This window comes from Pantherophis guttatus, chromosome 2, assembly GCF_059756535.1.
Source record: "Pantherophis guttatus breed Tessera chromosome 2, ASM5975653v1, whole genome shotgun sequence".
Classification (NCBI taxonomy): Eukaryota; Metazoa; Chordata; class Lepidosauria; order Squamata; family Colubridae; genus Pantherophis; species Pantherophis guttatus.
The window spans coordinates 119,823,886-119,836,229 of record NC_142064.1 but is presented as its reverse complement, the minus strand read 5'-3'; the positions used below and the strand labels follow the sequence as shown (position 1 = coordinate 119,836,229).

Here is a 12,344-nt window from a genome sequence, read left to right as displayed (position 1 = left end):
ATGCTTAATGGGTATAATCACTTCATGTCTCACCCTACCCAGGACTTTCAACTGGGCCCTTTCTATGGGAGGTAAAGTTCCAGTTGCTGAAGGATTGGAACACCCAGATTTGCCTGATGGCACAGGCGAGTTTCTGGATGCCTGGCTCATGTTGGTGGAGAAAATGGTGAATCCTACCACAGTGCTGGAATCTCCCCATTCCTTGCCTGTGAAGCTCCCGGGTGGGCAGAACTACCTGCAATTCAGTGCTTTGCGTTTCCTTGTGGTAACACAGAAGGTGAGTAGTTGCAGTTTCTTTCTCCCTTTTTTTTCCTTTTTCAGATAAAGCAAAGGTTATATGGAAGTGAAATATAAAGAACTATATATGCTGTTACGCCAGCTGCTGCTGTAATGTGATTTTACTATAGGAAAAACTCTTTGTGATCAGTATAAATAAGGATCTGTTATCTTGTGGCATATGACAGCTGATCTGTCTTCTTTTGTTGTTTGAAACGTTACTGAAATCCTAACTTATTAGCATTTCATGTTCATACATAACCCTTGTATAAACAATCGTATCTTATTCTTTACTTATATGTGTAGAATGCACTATGTGGTGCATTCTATCCTCTCCCTCTTTATAAGTGACTTTTATGTCTAAAAACTGCAAAATCATTTCTGACTTTCCGAGGAGGAGACCCCATGTAGAGCTACCTTTGCTAGCTTGTCTCCTCTGTTGTGCAGGCAGCCTTCACTTGCATCAAAAACCTATGGAACCGTAAGCCATTGAAAGTATATGGAGGACGCATGGCAGAGTCCATGTTGGCTATCTTGTGTCACATCCTGCGTGGAGAACCAGTTATCCGTGAGCGTCTTGGCAAGGAGAAAGAGGGAGCACGCAGCGAGGAAGAGGCGGGGCAAGAAGAGGGTGGAGCCCGAAGGGAGCCACAAGTGAACCAGCAGCAGCTTCAGCAGGTAGAAATCATTCCATTATTATTTTTGTGCTTTGCAAATGTTGCATTCTTGGTTGAAGCCCTTCTTTTTGGGGGATGTAGTTGGCTTTTAAACTGAGTCTTCTGGTTGTCTTCTGCTTGCATATCCAATCCCTTTATGAAGTTTTCTGCCTCTGCCTATTTTCAGCTGATGGACATGGGCTTTACACGAGAGCATGCTATGGAAGCTCTGTTGAACACCAGTACCATGGAACAAGCCACAGAGTATCTTCTGACACATCCTCCACCCCTTATGGGTGGGGTTGTAAGGGTGAGGCAATCTAGCAGTTTAAGATTATTTGACTTTTAGAAATTTCTTGGCTTCCTTTATTCTAGATTGTTCATTCCCAATCTTTGTTCTTTTGAAAACTGCATTGCTTTGGAATTGGGGGGTCCACATGTTAGTGATGAATGGGCCTTAAGCCAGCTGCAAGCAGAGCCAAAAAGGGTGGGAAAGATAATATTTTCTCCTTTTGATGTATCTTGTTTTGCTTTATTTTATTTTTTCATTTTTATCACAACAGTTAATCCAGATTGCTCTTCTCAGAGTCTGAATTGATTGTGTAGACATCAGGGTAGTGGCATGAATTGCTCCAGTCCCATTCTAGACACTGTTAAAATATTGGACACCTTCACTCCCCAATCCTAAAAGATGAAATATGGCATCGTCACTTAATTAATTACTATGATTCTGATGCTCTTAACTTAGAAAATCTTTTTTGATGAATGTATACAAAAGAGAGCTCTACTCCCACTTGAATGTTACAATATTAGTTAATACATGAAATTGTAACTACAAATTTAGTTACAAATTCAGTTAATACAACTGTCTAGTTTCCTTTAGGCTGCAGATTAAGTTGGATTCCAGTAGCCAATCACTAATATTCCAGATCTGTTTGTGGGTTGTCTGGCAGGATCTCAGCATGTCTGAAGAAGATCAGATGATGAGGGCCATTGCTATGTCCCTGGGACAAGACATCCCCATGGACCAAAGGGCTGAATCCCCAGAGGTAAAAAAAATAAATAAAATACCCTTCATATTGTGATTCAGAGTGCTGGATTGAAAAATAATATTGTTCATGTTTAGAAGAAAAATCAAGCTATTACAATGTTTCTGAGAGTTTTGGAGGCATCTACACTGCCATTTTCCCTACCGAAAGGTTTTCCACCAACATCTTTTAATGATCTGCCATGTAGGAGAGATAAAGGGGGCAAGGTGGTTTTTATGCTGTAAAATGCCTCCCCCCCTTTTAAACCAGAGGTATATAAGCAGATAAAGTAAGTATAAAATAGCTTTTCTTTCTTTCTTTTCTTTCTAGGAAGCTGCTTGTCGGAAAGAAGAAGAAGAACGGAAAGCTCGAGAGAAACAGGAGGAAGAAGAAGCCAAGTGTCTGGAGAAGTTCCAGGATGCAGAACCTCTTGAGCAAGAAGAGTTGCACAATTTCACTGACACTATGCTACCTGGCTGCTTTCACCTGCTGGATGAGCTCCCAGATACAGTGTATCGTGTCTGTGACCTCATTATGACTGCCATCAAACGTAATGGAGCTGATTATAGAGATATGATCCTCAAACAAGTTGTGAATCAGGTAGATTAAATTTTTATGCTAAGAAAGCATCGCCTCTGAATTTTTTTAAGATGCTTTAGGAGGAAAAAAAAGATACATTTCCAGGAGCTTTTGATTCTAGTTGGTTACATGTTTAGCCAAAACCATACCTCCTTGGGCCTAATAAGGATTGTATCCCATAACATCTTGAGAATCTGGATCAGACTATTTTAATTTCTCTGCATACTAGATCAAAGAAATACAATAAGCTATAAACGTTGAATTTAGTTGGAGTTTATATTTGAGATCTTACACGGCAAGTGATCCAGGTGCTGTCTTTATTTGAAGTTTTATTGCCCGTGTTTTCACATGTCCATGTTTGTGAAAGATGCGGTGGGGGTGTTGTCTGTGTATGTTTATATATTTTACTTATTTATTGGTAAAGTATTTTTTTCAAGGCCTAACGATTCATAGTTATTAAGCTAAACAAACATCCACCACTTTTATATGATTTTTGGAGCAATATGAGTGTAAAGATTTATATTCAGGAAAAGTTAATCCAATGATAAGTAGCACAAATGTTTCACATATATGTAGTTGATGACAAACCAAAATGCATGTTTGTTAAATGCAATGGTTATAAGCATGATATTCATAAAGATATTTATAAGATATAAGATATTTATAAGAAAGGTATTTATCTTTCACAAATAGCAAAAAAAAATATCTAGTTCTATCTTGGGAAACATGTTTAAAATAATGCTCAGACTGAAATAAAAACACTAGAAGGTCCAAGGTGAAATATCTAGTAAGCATGGCATTCATTTCCGGGTAGTGTGTAAATTGAAAACTAATTTCATTAATAAAACAGGAGCTTAGCTTATAAAGGACCCAGGTATGATCCTGCTGGTTGGCTTCTTAGTGCCACTGATAACATACTTTTTCTTTGGCAGGTGTGGGAAGCTGCTGATGTGCTCATCAAGGCAGCTCTGCCCCTTACTACAAGTGATACAAAGACTGTCTCTGAATGGATTAGCCAGATGGCTACCCTACCTCAGGCCTCCAATCTGGCCACACGTATCCTGCTATTAACTTTACTATTTGAGGTGAGACTGATGTCTGTGGTTTGAGCTCAGGAAACGAGCTTTAAGGAGGTGCCAGCATTACAGCAAGTGCATGCACAGCAGAGCCAAGACATTTTTCCACTTTGGATCCAGTAGCTGTCTTTCACTTGGAAAGATTGGGTGGGAAGCGGTAGGGTGAGCAAGATACAACATTTAACAGTTTACATGTTCTATTATAGACAGTAGTTTGAGATATGTGTATGTGCATATGGGTAATTGTCTTTTTGCTGTTTCATTATTCTACATTTCATTCCAAAATTAAAAGTATAGATGGGATTAGAGCCACCACTTAATTCAGTATTTTTTTATTTATTAGCTGTTTTATTCACCCATAGCCATCTTTTTCAATACATTGTCACAGTGAAGAATCATGTAATACCAGCTCTTCAGCATCTTGTGGATAGAATATGGAGTTTACTCTAAACTTCTGCAATAACTATTAAGTTAATTCCTCTGCAAAGAAAATGTCAATTTTGGAGCCAGGATGCCTTTAATTTATTTAAGATTATATCTAGAAGTCTATTTATTACAACAGAGATAGGCAGCTTGTACCCTTCAGGTATTTTGGCCTGCAGCAATCATTGGCTTATCATTGGCCATGGTAACAAGGATGGGTGGTAGTTGAATTCCAAAGTACCTGATGACATCACTTGCCCAGTTAATGCATATGTAAGCAATTCCTTTTGAATTCAGATAGATGGCAGCATTCTCTATAGAAGAGTAATTGCTTGGCAGTGTGGAAATTCCATTTCTTATTTAACTGTTCAGGTTACTATATTTAGTATTTTACTGAACATTTTCAGAAGAAAAAAAAAACGCAAAGGGAGAGAAAAAAGAGCTGTAGAGCTCTGCATTCCATGTCAACTTAATTCAATGAGTGTCTATGGAGATTCTCAGTCATCCAGGTCATGGTTGTCCCAAAAGTGCTTTTTCAAGAGGCAACTGGACTTTCTGTTTTTCTTTGAAGACATTTCGCTTCTCAGTTGAAGTAGCTTCTTGGATGAGAAGCAAAATGTCTTCAAAGAAATACCAAAAAGTCCAGTTGCCTCTTGAAAAAGCACATTTGGATTAATTCGATGAGTTTATCTTTTTTCCCCCTCACATATGAAATAAAGGCCTGTGCAGTAAAGTGGATGTTAAGTTTTAGGCTACAAATCTTGAATTCCCTTTTTTGTTGCCTATATCGTAGTTAGAAACATTTTTTTTTAATTCATTGGTGAACACCTTATCTAGACTTCCTTTCAACTGCATGGGTGCTGATCTTTTTCCTTTTAACTGCCAATAGGAGTTGAAGTTGCCATGTGCTCGTGTCGTAGAATCAAGTGGTATTCTCAATGTTTTGATAAAACTGTTGGAAGTGGTACAACCTTGCTTACAAGCTGCCAAGGAACAGAAGGAAGTGCAGACACCAAAGTAAGTAACAAGTAATAGACTAAAGTTGGAAACTCCCTAAGTTTCAGCTTTCCAAATTTATGCTGTACTGAGGCTTGGCTTCAGACTTTTTTGTTTGTGCTTTGAAAGTGAATTTTAGTTTTATTTCTGATGAATTTAGTTACATATGATGCATTTACTAACTAGGACTGGGTGGGGTTTCTGCCTGCTGTCAGGTCTTTGGAGTTCCATGTTTTTCAGCCTAGCTGGACTAAAAGGAAAGGCCAAAGGCCTTGGCAATATTGTTATCTTGGCAGGGTTACAATCTTAAATGGGCTATAGCGTCTTAAGTCTGAATCAGATATACTAAATAAGATTGTTTTTGAATGCACTTGCACAGAAAGTCAGAATATAAATTAAAAAATAATTTGCTGCCTTTCCTGGCCTTATCAAATTTCTCCTATAGGTGGATCACCCCAGTATTGCTTTTAATTGACTTCTATGAGAAAACAGCTATCTCCTCCAAGAGAAGAGCCCAAATGAACAAGGTATGAGCCCAGAGAGAAGATGCAAGTTCTTGTTGGAAAGAAAAATTCTGGCTGTTGAAGTGGTTAAACACATTTAGACTACATAAACATTTATGCTAATTTCCACCAAAGTACCGATAGAAGAGAATATTTGTAGCTCAGAGTTGAACTGTGGGGTTTTCCCAAAGTAAATGCTATCATACGGTTGATCCAGGCTGTACTAATATTTCAGCAGATAAAATATAGTTTTAAGCCTCCTCACTAAAATTTAATACATATGTATCATTCTAGATCCACTATCTTTAAAAACCAAATTTCTCTGTATGTATCAACTCTGCAATTTGCCACTTGTTATTCATGCATTCACAATGAATTCTCCCAGATAACAAAAAAAAAATTGTCTTAAGATGTAACATTTATTCAGTTGGCAGCCTGTCCTTCCAATTCAAGATTGAATTAGTAAGACTGATCACACCCCACCCCTTGCTCCTTATATCTTCTTGACTATTGTAGAGTCAAAAAATAAAACTTGAGAGTCTCTTTAGTGGCAGGTGTGCATACATAGCTTAATTCTTTTTCTTTATGTCTCTTCTACTGCTTTAAATGAAATTTATAACTGGACACAATTTTTAATAGAGAAGAATAAAGGACACAAAATACATTTACGTCATACTTTTGATTATAGAGGTGGTTGAAGAAGGTATTTAGAAAAAGGTTGGTGGATGCTACTTCCAAAACCATGCAAAATAAGGCACAGACACAATTGCCACATGGAGGGATGTGTGAATGTGGCTTGTAAAATTGGAAGGACACCTTTGTCATATTGATGACAGCTTCCATGTTTGTGTTGTGTGAAGTGATATGAAAAGGCAGAGTGCCTCTGAACATACACCCCATACTTTTAATTGGTACTAAATGGGTGTAGCCATTATGTGTATGTGATAAAAAACCTACAGGCTGCATCTCTTGTAGTACTTGCATTAGAGATCTAAGAAGTTAATTGGCTTTCTTAAATTAACATATTGACAAGCATTTTCCCCTAGTTTTATGTTAGATACATTTTATTTTGGTCAGGGACCACAGTGACAGTACCTAGTTTTGCAAATAAAGGCAGAGTTGTTTTCTTCTGCGTTGGTTCCGTTTGTTTTACATCATCCAGCGTTTTCCATCATATTTTCAATCTGAAACACTGCCTCGCCTTATGTCCTCTCTGCACCTCACATTCAGTCCAAAGTCCTTATCGTTAAGTTAGAATTGGCTTTCTTTGCTGGGGGAAGGCTGAATAGTGTGTAGTTTTAGAGATACACTTCACGTAGAAATCTGGAGTAAGCTGCCTGGCATACAATGCACGATAAAGACACAGTATCCAACTTCAGATTTGAAACATGTTCCTAACAGTATCTGCATTCCATTGCCACTCCAATTATTAAATTAAAACCTGCATGAAATTAATTGTCTCATGCCTGAAGAGTTACCTTGCTTCATAGAAGGCTTACTCTTTCAGGCATACAACCACTGTTGTAATCTTCTAGGACTTGTTTTTGAGTAGGTATGCCTAGAATTATAGTGTAGGGGTACATCTAATAGCCATTTTTTTCTCTCCAGTACCTTCAGGCTAATGGCAACAATTGGCGATGGTTTGATGATCGTTCGGGCCGATGGTGTAGCTATAGCGCAAGTAATAATAGCACTATTGACACAGCTTGGAAAGCGGGAGAGACTAGTGTTCGTTTCACTGCTGGGCGGCGGCGCTACACAGTGCAGTTCACCACAATGGTGCAGGTATAAACTTCCCATTCTCTGCTCAGATGTTTGGTTTGGGATAAACGCGTGGGGTGATTCTAACCTTCTGGTGTGTTTCCTGGATGCAAAGGTGAATGAAGAAACTGGAAACAGGAGGCCAGTAATGCTGACCTTGCTCAGAGTTCCCCGACTTAGCAAGACTGTGAAGGAAAGTAACGGACAAGAACTGGAGAGAACTTTGGAGGAAGGGAAAGAAATGGAAAGCAAGGTTAAGGAGGAGAAGGCAAACGGTACTACATGCATATTCTTAGGACTGGTTTTTACCCCAAACCACAGATTGAACTTTTTCACTCACCTCTATTTTTTCCCCTGACCCTATCAGATAGCCCTGTGCCTACTGATAGCCTAGCCCTGGAGAAAGAAGCACCACCAGAAGAGGTGAAACCCTCAGAGATCCTAATCCAAGGCCTGACAGAGGAGATGGTGACAGTCTTGATCCGGGCCTGTGTGAGCATGTTGGGTGTGCCTGTGGAGCCAGACACTCTGCACGCCACCCTGCGCCTCTGTCTGCGTCTCACCCGCCACCACAAATATGCCATGATGTTTGCTGAACTCAAGAGCACACGCATGATCCTGGGCTTGACACAGAGCTCTGGTTTCAACGGCTTCACCCCTCTGGTCACCCTGCTTTTCCGACACATCATAGAGGATCCCTGCACACTGCATCACACTATGGAAAAGGTACAGTAGGCCTTGTGCTACCTACTCAAGGGAAGAAGTGGAGTCATAATTGATTGCTTTCCTGGATAATTTATATATAGGTAGTTCTCCACTTACAACCATTCATTCAGTTACCATTCAAAATTATGACAGTGTTGGAGTTACAACCCCTGGCCAAAGTGATGTCCATTGCAGTAGTCACATGATCAAACTTTAGACGCTTGGCAGCCCACCAGCACTTCCCACCACAGGGGTATTCCTGCCCCTCCTATTCTCTTTCTCTCCCCACCCCTACAATCTCTGCTTTTTTAGCCACCCTGCAGCAGACTTGGGAGGCAGCAAGCAGTCCCAGAACTGTGCAGCTTGCCCAACTCCCAGGTCTCTGCAACAATCTTTTGCCATTTGCACCCAGTATTGAAGCAGAAGTGCCTTGCTGCCTTTGCTACCTTCTTTTCAGACCCTTTTCACTGCCTTTACTGGGGCCTTTTAAGACACAAGAAATCACATACCTTGCCTTTACAACTGCAGCAATTTACGACAAATTCCAGTCCAATTGTGGTCATTAGTCAAGGACTACCTGTACAGATGAAAAGGCCCAGCTCTGCTCAACACAGAGAATGTTAGTTCCCGAATACACATAGTCCTCCACTTGTGACCACAATTGAACCCAAAATTTTTGTTAAGTGAGACATTTAAGTGACTTTTGCCCCGTTTTACAACCTTTCTTGCCACGGTTGTTAAGTGAATCACCACAGTTGATAAGATAGTAACCCAGTTGCTAAGTGAATCTGGCTTTCCCTTTGAGTTTGCTTGTGAGAAGGTCACAAAAGGTGATCACATGACCTTGGGGCACAGCAAAGATCATAACTATGAACCAGTTGTCAAGCATTTGAATTTTGATCACATACATGGGGATGCTGCCGAGGTCATAACTGTAAAAAACCGTCATAAGTCAAGTTTTTCAGTGCCATTGTAACTTAGAACGGTCACTAAACAAACTGTTGTTAGTCGAGGACTACCTGTATTCATAGAATCATCATGTTGGAAAGAAATAAGGGAATACTTTAGGCTGATGCCCTGTTCCACATAATACAGAATATGCAGTGCAAGAAGGCACGGCAGGAAGGGAAGATATCTGGCAAAGAGATTATCAAGTGCCCAAGGCAACCTACAGTACAAATATATATATTCTCAGAATAATATAGAATTCCAGATGCAGCTTGACCAGATAGTATAGAGTGATTTCAAACCTGTCTTTCAACAGATTCAACCTTGGATTTCATTAGCTTTTTTTTTTTTTTTTTTTGTAACATCCCATTGCCAGTTGAAAATCAGGTGTCCCTAATTCATATATTCGTAGTTTTTTATTCTCTCTGTATTTCTAAATCAATGCAGATCTCGTATATAATGATTGTGAATCTTAACTCTAATTTCTCTTAGTTCCCCTGCCTTTGAACTTTGCCTCTGTAATTCCAGCAGACTGGTCTAATGGTATTGATTTTTTTCAGATCCCTTCACTCACCTGCCTCTTCCTTCTGTCATTCTAGGTGGTGCGCTCAGCAGCCACTAGTGGAGCAGGCAGCACCACTTCAGGTGTTGTGTCAGGCAGCTTGGGCTCCCGAGAAATCAACTATATCTTGCGAGTGCTGGGCCCAGCCGCTTGCCGAAATCCTGAGATCTTCACTGAGGTAGCCAACGGTTGTATTCGTATTGCCTTGCCCGCTCCCCGTGGCTCCGGAACTGGTAAGTACATCATAACTCTGCTGGTTCTCCTGCAGTAACAAGACAAGTGTGTGTGCAGGCATGCCAGAACCTGGATTTTGACTGTTCATGTTTGAGAAGATGATCTGGATCAGGGGCAAGGAGGAGAAATGCTTTCCGTAGTAGACCTTTTGTGTAAAAATCCCCCAAAAGCAGATACAAGCATGCTGAACTCTATTCCCCTTTCCAACCTCTTTTTCCAGGTCCTGTTTGTAGTGTTGGCGGCTCTAGTTCTTTTTATTCTTTCTCCTTTTGCTCCCCAAGCCTCTGACGACGAGTTCGAGAACTTGCGGATTAAGGGCCCCAATGCTGTGCAGCTAGTGAAAACTACTCCAGTTAAACCTTCACCACTACCTGTCATACCTGATACAATCAAGGAGGTGATCTATGACATGCTGAATGCGTTGGCTGCCTACCATGCCCCTGATGAAGGTACATTATACCCTAGGACATAATAGAACTCTATATAGGTTGCATTGTAGTTTTTGACTGCTGAGAAGCATTCATGCCTTTTGATTGGGAACCCTATTCTAAATAGTTCTGCCTTTTTCCTCCAAATACACACGCATTGTTGAAACCAGCACTAATATTAACTATTCCCTTGCCCCTAGAAAGAGTTGGGCCTCTTAGGTGATTTTTTTTTTTAAGCAAGTCACTCAGTAAGATAAGTATCTATGGTATCAATACTTTATCTTTCTGGAAGAGGTAACTCTCTTTTGGCCAGATATGCAGGCTTACCACTGAAAGTACTATCTATATATAGACCTGCTTTTGTTTCTCTGTTTTCAGCAGATAAATCTGAACCCAAAGTGAATACTACTAATCAGGAAGTGAGCCAGATTCTACAAGACATGGGAGATGATGTGTATCAGCAGTACCGCTCTTTGACTCGCCAGAGTAGTGATTTCGATTCTCAGACTGGCTTTGGCATCAATGTGAGTCCCTTGGATCTCTCTCTGCAGCAACAACCCAAGCAGTTCTGTTAATTCTAGCATAAGAAGTGGCATAAAAATGTATCTGCTTGTCATGTATAACACTCTTGTCCCATTTGATGAAGTTTAAATAATTCATTATATCTTCCCTTTCTTTCACTCTAGGCTCAAGTCTTTGCTGCTGATAGTGCAGCCTCTGAGATTCCTCAGTCTGGAACTCCCCAAGGTGACGGTAAGCACCAGTTTTATTGACGATGCAATCCCAAGATAAATGCAATGTTTAATACTTCTGCCGGTATGTTCTCTGATGTTAGGCATTTGGAAGTTTATTTGACTAAACTGTTTAGCTTCTAAATGTCACTCTATTGTAGGGGGAATTTCTTGTCTTGGCAGTAAAAATGCAACTTCTCTGTCTTTTCCCCCCCTGCTTTTCCAGCATGAGATCAAATTGTTATCTTAATTGGGTGTAGTCTAGTGTTCTCTAATCTACAGCTTCCAAGTATGTTGGAACTATAATTTTCAGTATTCCATATCAGTATATATAATCACAATATATCTGGAAGGTACCAAGAATGGGCAAGCTGATCTGGTTTCAGATGTTCTGAGATTAGATTTCTTGGGATAGCAGCTTTTCCAATGATGGATCCTTTCCTTTCTAACCTATAGCTTCTACACCTGAAGAATCTAGAGAAAATAAGAAGGATAAGGATGGTGATAAAGCTGCAGAGGAGAACAAGCAAAAGGCTAAGGGGAGCAAGCCACTTATGCCTACCTCTACTATTCTGCGGCTCCTGGCAGAGCTTGTGCGCTCATATGTGGGCATTGCTACATTAATTGCAAACTACAGTTACACTGTGGGCCAGTCTGAACTTATAAAAGAGGTAAGAAAGTCTAAATGCACTGGTTGACCAGTGCCAGACAACCATGGGCTTGAAAACAAGGTACAAGCAAGGAAAGATGTTGAGGGCCGGTACCCTAAATTAATCCAGCGAACAATGGAAAGCATAAATTTACAGAGAGTTGTAAATTGTGTGGCAATTTGTCAGTAAGGGAAAAAGTTGGGAATTCTGGTTTTTCTTTTCCCACTGATATCTTACTGGAACTTTTCAGGACTGCAGTGTTTTGGCTTTTGTCCTGGACCATCTCCTGCCCCACACCCAGAATGCTGAAGACAAAGATACACCAGCCCTGGCTCGCCTCTTTCTAGCCAGCTTGGCTGCAGCAGGTAGTGGCACTGATGCCCAGGTGGCCTTGGTGAATGAGGTGAAGGCAGCCCTGGGCCGGGCATTGGCCATGGCAGAAAGCACCGAGAAACATGCCAGGTGAGGAATATGGGAAATATTTATGCTTCCAGGTGGATCAGTACCTGAGGAAAGCTATAGCACTGTAATTCTTAAGTTATTGCACCTAGAGGTTCAGACATTTTTTAGCCTTTGATAAGATTTCAAGTGAAAGATACTTGAAACTACATTTCTTCACCATATTATAAAAACATAGGCGCCATACTTGTAAAATTAATGATACCTTTGGAAGGTGCCTTCCCAAAAGCATGCCTTTTTGTCAGTAGCCAGAATTTAGAATGCTATTCCCTGTAAAGTTTGTAACAAATAAAACGAGGATGTTTACTATGGGAAAGCGAAAAAAAATG

The 12,344-nt window shown here is 40.3% G+C and overlaps 1 protein-coding gene across 37 annotated transcripts in view; it reads left to right on the top strand.

Annotated features, from left to right (window-relative positions):
• Nucleotides 1-12,344, top strand: part of HUWE1 (HECT, UBA and WWE domain containing E3 ubiquitin protein ligase 1) — a 104,428-nt gene that overhangs the window by 66,119 nt on the left and 25,965 nt on the right. For 23 of the 37 annotated variants that reach the window (XM_087888668.1, XM_087888660.1, XM_087888646.1 and 20 more), the window contains 17 exons: nt 43-277; nt 724-954; nt 1,120-1,242; nt 1,886-1,981; nt 2,291-2,560; nt 3,472-3,624; nt 4,928-5,055; nt 5,480-5,561; nt 7,146-7,322; nt 7,414-7,573; nt 7,666-8,024; nt 9,551-9,746; nt 10,020-10,196; nt 10,554-10,699; nt 10,862-10,928; nt 11,363-11,577; nt 11,807-12,018. In XM_087888668.1, the coding sequence (XP_087744794.1) occupies nt 43-277; nt 724-954; nt 1,120-1,242; nt 1,886-1,981; nt 2,291-2,560; nt 3,472-3,624; nt 4,928-5,055; nt 5,480-5,561; nt 7,146-7,322; nt 7,414-7,573; nt 7,666-8,024; nt 9,551-9,746; nt 10,020-10,196; nt 10,554-10,699; nt 10,862-10,928; nt 11,363-11,577; nt 11,807-12,018 (3,027 nt within the window). The remainder of the gene's footprint in view (nt 1-42; nt 278-723; nt 955-1,119; nt 1,243-1,885; nt 1,982-2,290; nt 2,561-3,471; nt 3,625-4,927; nt 5,056-5,479; nt 5,562-7,145; nt 7,323-7,413; nt 7,574-7,665; nt 8,025-9,550; nt 9,747-10,019; nt 10,197-10,553; nt 10,700-10,861; nt 10,929-11,362; nt 11,578-11,806; nt 12,019-12,344) is intronic. The other 14 variants (XM_087888664.1, XM_034434123.2, XM_060683413.2 and 11 more) reach the window with 5 other exon arrangements.